At 42.4% G+C, this 18,916-nt stretch overlaps 1 protein-coding gene across 1 annotated transcript in view; it reads left to right on the top strand.

Annotated features, from left to right (window-relative positions):
- Positions 1 to 18,708, top strand: part of LOC118400826 (zinc finger protein 536-like) — a 44,029-nt gene extending 25,321 nt beyond the window's left edge. Inside the window, exons 4-5 of the mRNA XM_035797818.1 lie at positions 261 to 1,493; positions 18,223 to 18,708. Coding sequence (XP_035653711.1) covers positions 261 to 1,493; positions 18,223 to 18,497 — 1,508 coding nt within the window. The 3' untranslated portion in view covers positions 18,498 to 18,708. The remainder of the gene's footprint in view (positions 1 to 260; positions 1,494 to 18,222) is intronic.
- Positions 18,709 to 18,916: the final 208 nt, after the last annotated feature.

Here is an 18,916-nt window from a genome sequence, read left to right on the forward strand (position 1 = left end):
ATTCAACTCAGTATTGTGTGGCGCTGCACACATGGTTCATGTTCAGAAATGGCGACTATATTTACACACACATTTCCCAAGTTCAAAGAGATGATCCAATCGCTCAGGTTCTTTAGGTTGTTTTTCACTCTGCCAATGATTTAGTTGTACAAGTCAGACAATTGTCTCTAATATAGCACAACTATCCAGAGAAACATGAATGTGAAAGATTGGTAATCGAGACTGTCTGATTCAGGCTGTGCCGCTGTTCTGTCTTGTAGCTCTAACAGGTGAGGAGAAGCCCTACAGCTGTCCCCCCAGTGACTACACCAGCCCACAGTCAGTTTCTCTCAGTTACCATCTGGAAGGCTACCACCTCCACCACCACCCCCAGTGGAACCACGACACCAGGGACAACATAGACCCCTCGTCCCCACAGACCCCCAGCCCCAAGGACCAGAGCCCTACTCCTGGCCTCTACAGTGGGTTGGAGGATCCTGATGAGAACAGGAGAAACCCAGCAACTCTGCACATAGACAGGCTATCACCCAATCTGCCTAACCCTTCAAACCTGCACAAGGCCTATGAAGGACCTCCAGCTATGGAGGACAACAGTGTGAAGCCACAGGGTCTTCATCAATCCATACAGACCTTCATCAATGGCCTGACATCTAGTGTTCTGAGAGGGGACAGAAAGAGGAGGGCAGGGGGAGGTATGGTCAGCACTCGGGGGGGAGGACAGGGGAGCTCTGAGGGGGAGGACCGTGTTGGAGTCAAGGGGAGTGACCGGGACAGTGAGGGGGAGACAGGTACTGGTGGCTCTGCAGTCACACCCAGGACCAGGAAGTCCCAGTATGAGCCACTGGATCTGTCTCTCAGGCCAGACTGGGTGCTTTCGCCTCAGACTGGCTCAGCCCACATGGACAGATCTCAAGGGGGATTGACTGGGTTATTCCAGCAGCACAGCAGTGTGTGTAATGGCCCCCTCTCCTCCAATAGCAACAGGCTCCAGGCACACAATGGGCAACACACGGCTGAACAGTCAGAGATTGGATCTGGCACTGGTGACCTGGAGATGCCCACAAGGCAGGACGACCAACACAACTATGACTTCTCAGCTCACAAGGAGGATTGTGCACCCGAGAGCCATGTGTTTAACAAAGTTGAGGAAGAAGAGGAATTCAACAAGCTAAGGATAATGAAGAGTAGCAGCAGCGAAGCACGGCTGAGTGAGAAGATGACAGAGATGATGGTTGGCCGTCGCCATGGGTCCAGTGAGGCCCCTCAGTGTCCCCAGGAGAAGCAGGGCCAGTGGGGCAGGTCGGTCATCCAGCCTCTCCTCTCTCCTCTGGAGCTGCTGAAGCCAGTGCCGACTCCTCACCACCACCACCTCCACAGAAACCTCCTGTCAGTCCTCCAGTCTTCCAGTGACCAGAACCACATGCTCCTCAACGGCCATGCAGCCAGCTTGAATGGTGGCGGTGGAGGGCCCATGGAGAGAGCAGAGACTTCAGGTGAGTGCCTCTCTCTCTACCCCATGAATGATGTCATCTGTACCTCTTCCTCCTAATCTTACTCTTTCCCCGTAGTAACTTCATATTACATGAGCGTTCAATGCCACCTAGTGGTCAAGTAGTGATCCTGCCTCCTTATAACATCATATGCCTTTCCTATACGATCCTTTCCTATATGTTTGGATCTTTAGAACACTGTTTCATTAGGTAGATAGGCTTACCTCAGCAGACAATGTGTCAGAGGAAACGGTTGCACTGTAGTTAGTTTAAACTCTTTTGATTGTGATTCTCAGACGGACTAAAACAAAGGTATTGGAGTCATAGGTGTGTGGCACTGATTACATCCCCACTTAGAGGAAGATACAATTTCACCATCTGATCAGTAACAAATCACCCAGGCAATGGGACCCATTTGATGGAGTGGCTTAAATCTTGTGTGATACGCCTGCAGAGAGCACCTGCCTCTCTAGAGAGATCTTTCAGACAGCTGGGATCCTTTGATATTAGATGCATGTAATATGCGTGCAACTCAAAACTCTGTCATTCTGATCCATCTGATGCAGAAACACAATATGAAACACAATATGCTCTTATAAAAGACATTAAAGTGCCTGTCAACTCTGTTTTGGGCACAACATCTGTTTTGTTCTTGTGTGGCGTACTGCTTTCAAAAGTGTACAGTATCCCAGCTAACAATTCTGGGGTAGAGAGAATGTTTTTGTAATGTTACCCGTAATGTTCCTCTAATGTTTGAATTTCCAGTATTCTGTTAGTCAGGAGAACATTCTATCTATGTTAGCATGTTTTGGTGTCATAGTTAGGAGAACATTCCCTTAATTATGTGATAATGCCCGAGAAGCCGGTGTTTGGAGGATATATTGGCACGGGTGTTGTTAAGTTGAGGGCTGGCAAACCATGCCGATATATCCTCCAAACACCGGCTTCTCAGGCATTATCACTTTGTACAACGGGTCACCAACATATTCATATAATGATTGACATATTATCATTAAAAATATTATTTTGATGAATTTATTCATACTATTTCATCCTTCCACAAGATATAGTCCCGACACAAATCTAGAGTTGCTACCCAAGCCAAGCTGGCTGGTCGTTTGTTCTATCGGTTCGGTTGCCAGAGACGCCACCCAGTCATTCAGTATTTTTGTTCTGTATCTATGGACGCTACCCAGTCGTTCGTTCTAAATGTTCCATTTATAGTGGAGATCAAGTTTATAACTTCCCTGCCTGGGCTGATGAGACAGTGGATGGAACAGATGGAACAAGTAAATAGGCATTTTAACATTATAGACTTAGCCGGTGGTAACTTGTGGAATAGACACCGGCTGGAAATGCACCAATCAGCATTCAGAATTAGACCCACCCGTTGTAGAATGTCAAACAGAACATACCCAGATTGTGGTTACCATGTTCTCAGAATATACAATACAAATGTTCTAGATACGTTTCATGGGATGTTGCAAAAACATGCGTGTCCAGTTTTCAGAGGGTTAGGAGAATATCCCATTAACGACTCACCAAACATACAAAGTACATGGTTGCCATGTTCTCGGAACACAAGATATTAATGTTATAGACACGTTTCATGGGAACGTTGCAAGAACATTTCTGTGTATCAGTTGTCATGACGTCGCCTGATGGAACCAAAGAAATGTTCTCCCCACCAAAAAATTGTATCACGCCTTGCTACCGTTACCGGGGCCAATCGAGGCCCTGCTTGGTGAACCACTGATCCATCCGTAGCTCTTTGTCTGAAGCAAGGTTAGAGATACTGACACATACAGTGTTTTCAACTGACACACTTTGACATACATGATAAAATTGTGCATGTTAATTTCTAAAGTAATTATTATTCAACAGTCTTCACCTGGGATTAAAACTCACAACCTCTTGGTTCACGGTATGCCGGTCTTCCTGTTATGCCACCATGTCCATGTCATGAATGGGTTAATCTGACGAGTCTCATCATTTATTTCATTGACTTATTTCAGCAATTTAAGAGCTTTCAGTATAGTTGTCTAATGTTGGTGGGGCATATTAACCTGTTTTAATGATACTTTTGAGTCACTATGATCAATAAAAGTTTTTCTTTAGTGTACTTTTAACAGAGCTGAGATTTACTTCAAAGTGCATTCATCCGATTTTTAACATCCTGACACCAATCAAGTTGTTTCGGATCTACCCAGTTGCCTAGGAGGGAGGGGTAGAGTTTCTTCTGGACAGTACAGGGTCTAACTATACTGGCCCAATAAGCACACCTAGAGATATCTCATATTGGGACAGTGGTTAGAGCATTTGTCATTGATGCTGGTGGCCTGTGTTCGAGACTGGCTATGGGAATCACCCTACTCTCATATTCTTAGCAAAATATGTTAATGTCATTATTTAGCAACAGTTACAACACACCTCTCTGATCTAAATGAGTATCTCATTGAAAAATGGGAATGTGTAGGATTTCTCCTTGAGCACGAATTATGACCACATTTTTATTACCTCATGAATTAATAGTATGTATTAATTCTATATAGTTGAGCATCTCAAAGAGAACTAAAAAAATAAACACCACATATACAATTTTGCTAAGAATATGAGAGTAGGGTGATTCCCATACCGAGTCTCGAACACAGGCCACCAGCACCAATGACACATGTGTCAGGATCTAAGTGTCCATCTAATTGGCAACAGATTTTCATACGAATATTCTAAAATCTGCATAAAACAATATGCGCATTTTCAAATTTGAGATGTTTCCATCAACCTGTCTTATTGTTGGACAAACGGCTGTGCGTGATGACGTAGAGCACATACAAATCACTTTTGCGGTTAAATTCTAACTTACAGAAAAAAAAATCAAGTTAAATTGGTTTCCATTGCACGTTCAACTCTATTTTATTTTGTCACAAAAACTGTTGCATTACATTGCAAATGTGCCCAATCTTGTCACATGAGGTCTTACCAACAGCTCGCAGATACAGTGCGGGTAGGCTACCTACATGATATTATTATGGATATTATTGTTATTACATTATTTGTATTTGTCAAACGGCAGCCAAGCATTGATCATCATGTCACCAGAATAAGACTCTTGATGTTTATTGATAAGAAGCATCAAACTCAACACCGTGCACTTTCACCACCCTGTGAAGTTCATCAAAATGTATTTCATATGTAGACAAATAAACTGCATGCTTTTCCGAGTCATAGTGAGAGGAACACACAACATATCATCGTGTGACTCCAAGTTTACTTTCGATATGATGTTTATTATATCAATATTTGCGCATAAAGGCATTTCCACTGCCATTTCTTAAACAATTAATTATACTGACACAAAAAGATCCCACCATGTCGAAACTGCGCTTAACCTATCTGTAACGCTTCTCGTTGGTGGAAGGGAGAAGAGGACCAAATTGCAGCGTGGTAAGTGTTCGTCATATTTGAATTGAAAAACTGAACACTACACAAAATAATAATGAAGAGAAAACGATACAGTTCTGCCAGTTGAACAGACACTAAACAGAAATTAAACACCCACAATCAAAATAGGGAAAACAGGCTACCTAAGTATGATTCTCAATCAGAGACAACGAACGACACCTGCCTCTGATTGAGGACCATACTAGGCCAAACACATAGAAATATAAAAACCTAGAAAAAATAACATAGACTACCCACCCCAACTCACGCCCTGACCAACCTAACATAAAGACGTTAAAAAATGAACTAACGGTCAGAACGTGACACTATCATGCAAACGAAAATCCTCGCTCAAGCCATGCGCTCGGTAGAGTCATTATACCCTAATGGAGGCCTGCAGCCATAGAGTCATTATACCCTAATGGAGGCCTGCAGCCATAGAGTCATTATACCCTAATGGAGGCCTGCAGCCATAGAGTCATTATACCCTAATGGAGGCCTGCAGCCATAGAGTCATTATACCCTAATGGAGGCCTGCAGCCATAGAGTCATTATACCCTAATGGAGGCCTGCAGCCATAGAGTCATTATACCCTAATGGAGGCCTATTTGCCTACTAGCCAAGTAAAGTGCAGAGCATAATGTGTGCAACTCATCATTCCAACATATTTGAACATTTAATTAATCTTTTATTCAGTTCAGTCAGTCAGAATGTCATCAATTCAGTCATTTGTCTGAGTTGCAATGGGAACTAAATCAAAGAGAATAGATCAGTCTTATCCATTTGCTTGTTGAAATCCATGTGTGTATTTAAAATGATCTAAATTCTCTGAAGTTCTTTAGCCTATCACTTCAAGTCAATGTTTAATTTAGGCATATCCAAATACAAAATAGGCCATCAACTTGGAGGCATTGCCATTCAGGCTATTATTTTGGGTACTGGTGTCTTGCAGAATAATTTTAGAACTCTATTTGTATTTTATAACTGTTTTTATTACAGGGTTCCGCTTAACAAGAGACCTTAGCTCACAGGCCTCTAATTATAGCCTCCTAATAGATTTTTAACAAAATACTTGAAAAACCACATGCAGTTGGTGATAGGGACAACAGATCTGGCAATAAGAATAGGCCATGGATAGTTTTGACCATTTGGGGCCCCTTGGTTATTTCGCTCAGGACAGGTTATAGCCAACACTTAATCAATATTTTGTTTTGTCTCATTTATTGATATGGTTATAGCCTCTGTGTGATGGGGTTGTGCAATGCAAATGGCTATAACAAGCGTACACACAGAGTGGAATTCACAATACAACTGTCAAAATGCCTAATATAAGGCTTACAGTCCGTGCTCCCAAATACTAGAAAAAGTGTGATTCATTAGGTTACATGATCACCACAGTAGCCACACACGGCTATAAAAATAAATGATGCAATTATTTGGCTATTAAATAACACACAACAGCATGGCATATTTAGATAACGGAATAGGCCTAAAACATAAATACTTTCTATTTTGCAGCTCAGTCGGTTATTCTAGACAGGGCACATCTGTGCCTTTTTCATTCTCAGACAAATCATTTGCTGAAGGCCTAAGCCTATACTACGCCATCTACTGGTATTTTATTTGTAATTTTTATTTCACCTTTATTTAACCAGGTAGGCCAGTTGAGAACAAGTTCTCATTTACAACTGCGACCTGGCCGAGATAAAGCAAAGCAGTGCGACACAAACAACACAGAGTTACACATGGGATAAACAAACATACAGTCAATAACACAATAGAAAAATCTGTATACAGTGTGTGCAAATGTAGTAAGATTAGGGAGGTAAAGCAATAAATAGGCCATAGTGGTGAAATAATTACAGTTTAGCAGTTAAACCCTGGAGTGATAGATGTGCTGAATATGAATGTGCAAGTAGAGATACTGGGGTGCAAAGGAGCAAAAAAACTAAACAATATGGGGATGAGGTTGGGTGGGCTATTTATGGATGGGCTGCGTACAGGTACAATGGTCAGTAAGCTGCTCTGACAGCTGATGCTTAAAGCTAGTGAGGGAGATAGAAGACTCCAGCTTCAGTGATTTTTGCAATTCGTTCCAGTCATTGGCAGCAGAGAACTGGAAGGAAAGGCGGCCAAAGGAGGAGTTGGCTTGGGGATGACCAGTGAAATATATGTACCTGCTGGAGCACGTTCTACGGGTTGCTGCTATGGTGACCAGTGAGCTGAGATAAGGCAGGGCTTTACCTAGCAAAGCCTTATTGATGACCTGGAGCCAGTGGGTTTGGCATCCAATATGAAGCGAGGGCCAGCCAACAAGAGCATACAGGTCGCAGTGGTGGGTAGTATATGGGGCTCTGCTGAGTAGAGTGTTGGAGGCTATTCTGTAAATGAAATCACTCAAGTCAAGGATTGGTAGGATAGTCAGTTTTACGAGGGTATGTTTGGCAGAATGAGTGAAGGAGGCTTTGGAAGTTTACAGACACCTTAGCCAAATACATTTAAACTCAGTTTTTCACAATTCCTGACATTTAATCCTAGTAAAAATTCCCTATCTTAGGTCAGTTAGGATCACCACATTATTTTAAGAATGTGAAATGTCAGAATAATAGTAGAGAGAATCATTTATTTCATTTATTTCACATTCCCAGTACACTCAATTAGTATTTGGTAGCGTTGCCTTTAAATTGTTTAACTTGGGTCAAACTGTTCGGGTAGCCTTCCACAAGCTTTCCACAATAAGTTGGTTGAATTTTGGCCCATTCTTCCTGACAGAGCTGGTGTAACTGAGTCAGGTTTGTAGGCCTCCTTGCTCGCACATGCTTTTTCAGTTCTGCCCACACATTTTCTATGAGATTGAGGTCAGGGCTTTGTGATGCCCACTCCAATACCTTGACTTTGTTTTCCTTAAGCCATTTTGCCACAACTTTGGAAGTATGCTTGGGGTCATTGTCCATTTGGAAGACCCATTTGCGACCAAGCTTTAACTTCCTGACTGATGTCTTGAGATGTTGTTTCAATATATCCACATAATTTTCTATCCTCCTGATGCCTTCTATTTTGTGAAAAGCAAAGCACCCCCACAACATGATAGGCTGGGATATGACTAAAGTGTTAATCAGGGGGACTTTTCCACAAATAGACCATGGTAGCAAAATCGTATCTATTTTTGCTAACTTTCTATAAAAAATGTATTGTGGTGGCCTCCCGAGTGCTGCAGCGGTCTAAGGCACTGCATCACAGTGTTGTGGCATCAACTACAGCCAAGGGTTCGATCCAAGGCTGTGTCATTACTGTCTGTGACCGGGAGTCCCATAGGGCGGTGCACAATTGGCCCAGCGTTGTCTGGGTTAGGGGAGGGTTAGGCTGGAGGGGCTTTACTTGGTCATCGCGCTCTAGCAACTCCTTGTGGTGGGCTGGGAGACTGCATGCTGACTTCAGTCGTCAGTTGACCGGTGCTTCCTCCGACACATTGGTGCGGATGGCTTCCGGGTAAAGAGAGCAGGTGTTTAGAAGTCTGGTTTGGTGGGTCATGTTTTGGAGGACGCATGACTCCACCTTCGCCTCTCCTGAGCCCGTTGGGGAGTTGCAGGGACGAGACAAGATCGTAATCACGAAATTGGGGAGAAAAAGGGGGTAAAAAAAGGATTGTTGTGAGATCAATTCTTTCTTTCGGGATAGGTATACCGAGTATGTCCACATCACCGCCAGACCATTTTTGGGGTAAACTACGCGTTAATGTTAAAGTTGTTTATTTTAGTGGTCCAATACCAATCCTCTCCTCCAGAGAGGTTACAAAAAGTATCTGGATACTCCATATAGCCCTTGATTTATAACCCCTTGATATTATTGTTGGCCCTGATTTTAATAGCTAACATTTCAATGGCCATAATAAATAGACAACCTTGTTTTACTCGTCTTGACAGTTGAATACTTTCTGAGAAGTAGCCGTGATTGACTATTTTACACCTAGGATTACTATACATAACTTTAATCCACTGTATAAGAGATTCTCCAAAATTGAAATATTGTGGTCCTTCTGTGGCTCAGTTGGTAGAGCATGGCGCTTGTAACGCCAGGGTAGTGGGTTCGATTCCCGGGACCACCCATACGTAGAATGTATGCACACATGACTGTAAGTCGCTTTGGATAAAAGCGTCAGCTAAATGGCATATATTATTATTATTATATTATTATTATTATTCCAGGCGTTTATATATACATTCCAGTCGTACTTTATTGAAATTATTATTTATTAAAAAAACAACCTTCTGTGGCGGGATACAAACATACAACCTTTGGCACCAGAGGCAGATGCTTAAGAAACCTACGGAACCTACTTGAAGGTAACAGTGCTCACTGTTGCCCCTAGTGGTTGGTTTCCACATAATCTCCTGACGTCCTCAGACATGGATAGACATCGAATACTGACTTGTATCACAGGCGACCTGGCTGCTCTAACTACAAACAACAAGCAGGTGGTCAGTCAGACATTGCTCTCATCACGCCAAATGCTTGCCTGCCCTGTTTGCAGTATTAACTTGGTGGCATTGTCAAGTAACTGCCTCCTATCCCTATGTCCCCATACTGTGGTCTAGGTCTATTCACTCTGTGACATATTGCAGGGCACCGTGGACATGGAGTGATTTGCGATGTGTGTGCGATGACAGTTCAGGTCGGACACAGTGTGCCAACAGTGGTAATTGGCCAGATGGTGACCCCTGGATGAATCTGTCTGCATGCTCATTAGTTTCATATAGAGTCCTCCCTCATGGCTAATGCCCTGTCACTACATCTCCCAAGCATGGCCACTAGATGGCGATATAATCATATAGCTGTGGGTACATGTTGACTTCGCTCAAGGCATTATGCCATGTTAGGAAATATTTACACGTTAGTTCACTGTCCGTTGCTATTTAATGTGTCATTAGATAATGCAGTACATACGGAATGTTATTGACAAAGGAGTTTCATCCTATATGAGAGAATAGATGAGAGGACAGCGACTCATGCATAACACATACTCCACATATGGGAGACATCAGATTGGGCCTCCCAACACGTGAGGCTTGGTGAATATGAGTAGATTGATACAGAGCGTATTATCTAAGAATGAAAGAAAGAAAGAAAAGAGCTGATTTGAAAGGGGACAGAGTCATTACCTCATTGTCTGCTGGGTATGAACCCTCTACTGAAGGGATGACAGAGAGACAGAGAAACACAGAGTGAGCAAGAGAGCGAGAGAGGGAGCATAGATGGAGATAGATGGCGAGACAGAGAGGTGAAAGAAGAAGGCTAGTGTGGCTGTCTCTGTGAGCAGATGTCGTTTGAGGGCAGAGAGAGGGCAGGCAGAGCGGGCTGCCTTTGTGACTGGGTCTCCCCATAGAGATAATGAAGGGTGGAGCGCTGGGAATGATGTGCAGTCATCACTCACTGTCTGTGTGCCATCAGAGCTCCGCGCTGTGTCATCCGTCACCATTCAGCTTCTCTGGCCCCCACAGCCCCACCACTGTCATCATGGTCATTATCTCTGCCTGCAACACACACACACACGCTCACACATAGACTTTTCCCTCTCCCTCCCCTTCTCCCATCCTTTCTTGTTTCCTGGTAAATGCGTGTGTGAGCTGGTCTGGTCTCAGGCTAGTGTGTAGCCTATGAATGGATGATCATGTGCTGGGGAGATGGATGGCTCTGGGCTCAGTCCTGTCTCCTCTAATTGTAAAATATTAGTTACATTAGACTGTGGCCTGTGATTAATGGAACTTATTTGGAGGTTGCCCTGTCCTGGACCTCCCCTCTCCTCCAGTGGGAGGGAAATACCAGGAAGAAAGAATGTACGAGACAGGAAGAGGAGAGAGAAAGAGGGGAGAGATAGGGAAAGAGGGGAGAGATAGGGAAAGAGGGGAGAGATAGGGAAAGAGGGGAGAGATAGGGAAAGAGGGGAGAGATAGGGAAAGAGGGGAGAGATAGGGAAAGAGGGGAGAGATAGGGAAAGAGGGGAGAGATAGGGAAAGAGGGGAGAGATAGGGAAAGAGGGGAGAGATAGGGAAAGAGGGGAGAGATAGGGAAAGCACTATACGTGTACGGATAAGACTGGCTTTATATCCTATTATTTGTTGATGTTGCTTAATGTGGAAAAAAATGACTTGCATTTTGTAATGGTTCTAAGAAAAAAGTAAATTTGGTAGTAATTTGATTTCCTTCAAACATATGGTTAACCAAATGTACTGCCCTGACCTGTTCCAAACACATTTAGTTCTGCATTAAACTATGTATTACATCCCTAAACTGCCAAGTCAGTCTTGCAAAGTCAGGTGTTTTTCTTTTTTTCTTCTTACAACACAATGTCAAAGCTTTTAAATGAGTAAAGTAATTATATCTTAGCTCCTAGTGTCAATTAGACAGGTCAGTGATATTCAGTCAGGCAGGTCTGTGATAGTCAGTCAGGCAGGTCAGTGATATTCAGACAGACAGGTCAGTGATATTCAGACAGACAGGTCAGTGATATTCAGACAGACAGGTCAGTGATATTCAGACAGATCGGTCAGTGATATTCAGACAGACATGTCAGTGATATTCAGACAGACAGGTCAGTGATATTCAGACAGATCGGTCAGTGATATTCAGACAGACATGTCAGTGATATTCAGAAAGACAGATCAGTGATATTCAGACAGAACGGTCAGTGATATTCAGACAGACAGGTCAGTGATATTCAGACAGACAGGTCAGTGATATTCAGACAGACAGGTCAGTGATATTCAGACAGACAGGTCAGTGATATTCAGACAGGCAGGTCAGTGATATTCAGACAGGCAGGTCAGTGATATTCAGACAGGCAGGTCAGTGATATTCAGACAGACAGGTCAGTGATATTCAGACAGACAGGTCAGTGATATTCAGACAGACAGGTCAGTGAAATTCAGACAGACAGGTCAGTGATATTCAGATAGACAGGTCAGTGATATTCAGACAGACATGTCAGTGATATTCAGACAGACAGGTCAGTGATATTCAGACAGATCGGTCAGTGATATTCAGACAGATAGGTCAATTATATTCAGTCAGACATGTCAGTGATATTTAGACAGATAGGTCAGTGATATTCAGACAGACAGGTCAGTGATATTCAGACAGACATGTCAGTGATATTTAGACAGATAGGTCAGTGATATTCAGACAGACAGGTCAGTGATATTCAGACAGACAGGTCAGTGATATTCAGACAGACAGGTCAGTGATATTCAGACAGATAGGTCAGTGATATTCAGACAGACAGGTCAGTGATATTTAGATAGACATGTCAGTGATATTCAGAAAGACAGGTCAGTGATATTCAGACAGACAGGTCAGTGATATTCAGATAGACAGGTCAGTGATATTCAGACAGACAGGTCAGTGATATTCAGACAGACAGGTCAGTGATATTCAGACAGACAGGTCAGTGATATTCAGAAAGACAGGTCAGTGATATTCAGACAGACAGGTCAGTGATATTCAGATAGACAGGTCAGTGATATTCAGACAGGCAGGTCAGTGATATTCAGACAGACAGGTCAGTGATATTCAGACAGACAGGTCAGTGATATTCAGACAGACAGGTCAGTGATATTCAGACAGACAGGTCAGTGATATTCAGACAGACAGGTCAGTGATATTCAGACAGACAGGTCAGTGATATTCAGACAGACAGGTCAGTGATATTCAGACAGACAGGTCAGTGATATTCAGATAGACAGGTCAGTGATATTCAGACAGACATGTCAGTGATATTCAGATAGACATGTCAGTGATATTCAGACAGACATGTCAGTGATATTTAGACAGATAGGTCAGTGATATTCAGACAGACAGGTCAGTGATATTCAGATAGACATGTCAGTGATATTCAGACAGACAGGTCAGTGATATTCAGATAGACAGGTCAGTGATATTCAGACAGACAGGTCAGTGATATTCAGACAGACAGGTCAGTGATATTCAGACAGACAGGTCAGTGATATTTAGATAGACAGGTCAGTGATATTCAGAAAGACAGGTCAGTGATATTCAGACAGACAGGTCAGTGATATTCAGATAGACAGGTCAGTGATATTCAGACAGGCAGGTCAGTGATATTCAGATAGACAGGTCAGTGATATTCAGACAGACAGGTCAGTGATATTCAGACAGACAGGTCAGTGATATTTAGATAGACATGTCAGTGATATTCAGAAAGACAGGTCAGTGATATTCACACAGACAGGTCAGTGATATTCAGACAGACAGGTCAGTGATATTTAGATTGACATGTCAGTGATATTCAGAAAGACAGGTCAGTGATATTCAGACAGACAGGTCAGTGATATTCAGACAGACAGGTCAGTGATATTCAGACAGACAGGTCAGTGATATTCAGACAGACAGGACAGTGATATTTAGATAGACATGTCAGTGATATTCAGAAAGACAGGTCAGTGATATTCAGACAGACAGGTCATTGATATTCAGATAGACAGGTCAGTGATATTCAGACAGACAGGTCAGTGATATTCAGACAGACAGGTCAGTGATATTCAGACAGACAGGTCAGTGATATTTAGACAGACAGGTCAGTGATATTCAAATAGACAGGTCAGTGATATTCAGACAGACAGGACAGTGATATTTAGATAGACATGTCAGTGATATTCAGAAAGACAGGTCAGTGATATTCAGACAGACAGGTCATTGATATTCAGATAGACAGGTCAGTGATATTCAGACAGACAGGTCAGTGATATTCAGACAGACAGGTCAGTGATATTCACACAGACAGGTCAGTGATATTCAGACAGACAGGTCAGTGATATTTAGATTGACATGTCAGTGATATTCAGAAAGACAGGTCAGTGATATTCAGACAGACAGGTCAGTGATATTCAGACAGACAGGTCAGTGATATTCAGACAGACAGGTCAGTGATATTCAGACAGACAGGACAGTGATATTTAGATAGACATGTCAGTGATATTCAGAAAGACAGGTCAGTGATATTCAGACAGACAGGTCAGTGATATTCAGACAGACAGGTCAGTGATATTCAGACAGACAGGTCAGTGATATTCAGACAGACAGGTCAGTGATATTCAGACAGACAGGTCAGTGATATTTAGACAGATAGGTCAGTGATATTCAGACAGACAGGTCAGTGATATTCAGACAGACAGGTCAGTGATATTCAGATAGACAGGTCAGTGATATTCAGACAGACAGGTCAGTGATATTCAGACAGACAGGTCAGTGATATTTAGACAGACATGTCAGTGATATTCAGACAGACAGGACAGTGATATTTAGATAGACATGTCAGTGATATTCAGACAGACAGGTCAGTGATATTCAGATAGACAGGTCAGTGATATTCAGACAGACAGGACAGTGATATTTAGATAGACATGTCAGTGATATTCAGAAAGACAGGTCAGTGATATTCAGACAGACAGGACAGTGATATTTAGATAGACATGTCAGTGATATTCAGACAGACAGGTCAGTGATATTTAGATTGACATGTCAGTGATTTTCAGAAAGACAGGTCAGTGATATTCAGACAGACAGGTCAGTGATATTCAGACAGACAGGTCAGTGATATTCAGACAGACAGGTCAGTGATATTCAGACAGACAGGACATTGATATTTAGATAGACATGTCAGTGATATTCAGAAAGACAGGTCAGTGATATTCAGACAGACAGGTCATTGATATTCAGATAGACATGTCAGTGATATTCAGACAGACAGGTCAGTGATATTCAGACAGACAGGTCAGTGATATTCAGACAGACAGGTCAGTGATATTTAGTCAGACAGGTCAGTGATATTCAAATAGACAGGTCAGTGATATTCAGACAGACAGGACAGTGATATTTAGATAGACATGTCAGTGATATTCAGAAAGACAGGTCAGTGATATTCAGACAGACAGGTCAGTGATATTCAAATAGACAGGTCAGTGATATTCAGACAGACAGGACAGTGATATTTAGATAGACATGTCAGTGATATTCAGAAAGACAGGTCAGTGATATTTAGACAGACAGGTCAGTGATATTCAGACAGACAGGTCAGTGATATTCAGACAGACAGGTCAGTGATATTCAGACAGACAGGTCAGTGATATTCAGACAGACAGGTCAGTGATATTTAGATTGACATGTCAGTGATATTCAGACAGACAGGTCAGTGATATTTAGACAGACATGTCAGTGATATTCAGACAGACAGGTCAGTGATATTCAGATAGACAGGTCAGTGATATTCAGATAGACAGGTCAGTGATATTCAGACAGACAGGTCAGTGATATTTAGATTGACATGTCAGTGATATTCAGAAAGACAGGTCAGTGATATTCAGACAGACAGGTCAGTGATATTCAGACAGACAGGTCAGTGATATTCAGAAAGACAGGTCAGTGATATTCAGACAGACAGGACAGTGATATTTAGATAGACATGTCAGTGATATTCAGAAAGACAGGTCAGTGATATTCAGACAGACAGGTCATTGATATTCAGATAGACAGGTCAGTGATATTCAGACAGACAGGTCAGTGATATTCAGACAGACAGGTCAGTGATATTCAGATAGACAGGTCAGTGATATTCAGATAGACAGGTCAGTGATATTCAAATAGACAGGTCAGTGATATTCAGACAGACAGGACAGTGATATTCAGAAAGACAGGTCAGTGATATTCAGACAGACAGATCATTGATATTCAGATAGACAGGTCAGTGATATTCAGACAGACAGGTCAGTGATATTCAGACAGACAGGTCAGTGATATTCAGACAGACAGGTCAGTGATATTTAGACAGACAGGTCAGTAATATTCAGATAGACAGGTCAGTGATAATCAGACAGACAGGTCAGTGATATTCAGATAGACAGGTCAGTGATATTCAGACAGACAGGTAGTGATATTCAGACAGACAGGTCAGTGATATTCAGACAGACAGGTCAGTGATATTCAGACAGACAGGTCAGTGATATTTAGACAGACATGTCAGTGATATTCAGAAAGACAGGTCAGTGATATTCAGATAGACAGGTCAGTGATATTTAAACAGACAGGTCAGTGATATCCAGAAAGACAGGTCAGTGATATTCAGACAGACAGGTCAGTGATATTCAGACAGACAGGTCAGTGATATTCAGACAGACAGGTCAGTGATATTTAGACAGACAGGTCAGTAATATTTAGACAGACAGGTCAGTGATATTCAGACAGACAGGTCAGTGATATTCAGACAGACAGGTCAGTGATATTTAGACAGACAGGTCAGTGATATTTAGACAGACAGGTCAGTGATATTCAGACAGACAGGTCAGTGATATTCAGATAGACAGGTCAATGATATTCAGACAGACAGGTCAGTGATATTCAGACAGACAGGTCAGTGATATTCAGACAGACAGGTCAGTGATATTCAGACAGACAGGTCAGTGATATTCAGATAGACAGGTCAGTGATATTCTGATAGACAGGTCAGTGATATTCAGATAGACATGTCAGTGATATTCACATTTACATTTAAGTCATTTAGCAGACAGGTCAGTGATATTCAGACAGACAGGTCAGTGATATTCAGATAGACAGGTCAGTGATATTCTGATAGACAGGTCAGTGATATTCAGATAGACATGTCAGTGATATTTACATTTACATTTAAGTCATTTAGCAGACAGGTCAGTGATATTCAGACAGACAGGTCAGTGATATTCAGATAGACAGGTCAGTGATATTCTGATAGACAGGTCAGTGATATTCAGATAGACATGTCAGTGATATTTACATTTACATTTAAGTCATTTAGCAGACATGTCAGTGATATTCAGAAAGACAGGTCAGTGATATGCAGATCTTGTCCTTCATGGACAGAGTACGTAACATCTAGTGCATTTCTGCAAGATTTTAGTTCTGGGTTTCCAAGATTATATTCAGACATGTTGTATATCAGACAGACAGGTCAGTGATATTCAGACATATGTTGCTTATCAGACAGACAGGTTAGTGGTATTCAGGGGGTGTTCAGATGTGTCCCTCAGTCTCATTTCCTGTACTGCTGACTAAATGTGTGTCCTTTATAACCAGCAGGTTATTATACACCAACAGATGGAGCATTAACTTTTATTGCCCAACACCTTCTGTGGGCTTTTTACATTTTTCCCCAAAATGACTTTTTATGTAGATGTGAACGAGAGCTTTCAGTTTCATAGCCTACAGGAGAAGGGAGAGGAGGAGAGAGGTTAAAAGGTTGTGGCAGCTTGTGTTTTGGGAAGTGATGTCATATGACATCATCCCATAACGGTTTACTGTAATCATGAATGATAGAAGAAGTCCCAGAGTTTTTAGAAGGAAAGGAAGCATGGCGCTGTAGTGGTGAAGTAACAGAGCCTGAAATAGACATTGTGTTGGTGTCAAAGTAAAAACAGAGTATAACCCAGTGGAAATGAGATTCAATGCTTTGGTCTTCAAATTGGGTGTAAAGTGCTTGTTTAAATAAGACAGTACTGGAAGCAAGTAATAGAGGACATTGGTGTGTTATGGTCATTTGTGTCTAGGCTAGACTATCCGAGAGAGAGAGAGAGAGGAGAGAGAGGGGAACAGACAGGAAGCTTTAGCAGGCCTTAGTGAAGCCAGCTGCAGACGTCTGTCATTCATCAGCCCAACACTCATCACCACCATGAGCCCAGGAAGTGTGTGTGTGTGTGTGTGTGTGTGTGTGTGTGTGTGTGTGTGTGTGTGTGTGTGTGTGTGTTTCCGTTGCCAATGAAAGTAGTATGTACAGATGTCTTAATTTGATCACCCTGTTGTTGCAGGAAATGCAAACTTGTTGTGTTTAAAGTGGTAGAGGTTTAAAAAGGCTTCTAAAGTTTGTAATTTGACTTGATTTGCCTAAAATGAATCAAACCCTACACAAATGGCCATTAATTATAATCCACACAAGATTGAACATTTCCTGTTGCTGCAGGATTGTTTTCCTGCTGTGAGAATCTGGTCCAATGAGGAAGCCACACCTGTGGTATGTAGTACTAGTCAGAGGTGGAACTACTGTGTATGTGGAACACATGGGGATGGAGTTCCCAAAGTGAAAACAGAATCATTGTCTCCCATATTCCACTGCTGGTGTTATTATGATTTAGTCTACAATATCTTATGACTACCAATAAAGACTTGGCACAACAGAGTTGGCAGCAGTAAACACAATGAAGGAGGGAGGGCTGGGAGGTTGGTTTGTCTAAAGCAATGCTTTCCTTTCTGCCAGGTGGGAAGCCTTTCCAGTGCAGGTACTGCCCTTACAGCGCCACCCAGAAGGGTAACCTGAAAACCCATGTCCTGTGTGTCCACCGCAGGCCCTTCGACAGCAGCCTGTACCCAGACAGACGCCTCCGACGGACCCATACCAACGCTCATGTGACCTCCCAGGAAGGCTCCGCTGGTTCCTCCTACCTTCCCCAAAGCGTCATGGGCTTGGGAGACGCCCCTAGGCCTACACCCACTGTGAGAGATATCACCGTGACATCACTGTGTGGGACTTGACGTTGTTACGGCAACTACATATAGACATTTGTAAAATCACTGATACGTCGTTTGGTTTCACGTGTGAAGGGTGAGAGACGGAGGATAGGGTTGTTGTTGGAGATGGAGTTGGAAGAGATTCAAAACAAGAAGTTGATGTACATTCCAGTGTGGACTTCAAAATATATTTATCTGTAAGAAACAAACGGCCCATAATAAAGTGTTTTGTGGTATGTGCAGCGCGGAGAGATTGAGTGCTTTTTACTTCATTTATAACCAGTGTCATAATGATTTATATTTACCCACATTAATCTATCAGCTCAACACTGACTGATTGTCGGATCATGAGCAGGCACCAAACTAACTCCCCCAAGCTAAGCTCTTTCACGCAGTAGAAATGCCTGTGTTTTTGTTAATATCTCCTGATATGAGTTCTTCAG

Source organism: Oncorhynchus keta, chromosome 22 (genome assembly GCF_023373465.1).
Source record: "Oncorhynchus keta strain PuntledgeMale-10-30-2019 chromosome 22, Oket_V2, whole genome shotgun sequence".
NCBI classification, from domain to species: Eukaryota; Metazoa; Chordata; class Actinopteri; order Salmoniformes; family Salmonidae; genus Oncorhynchus; species Oncorhynchus keta.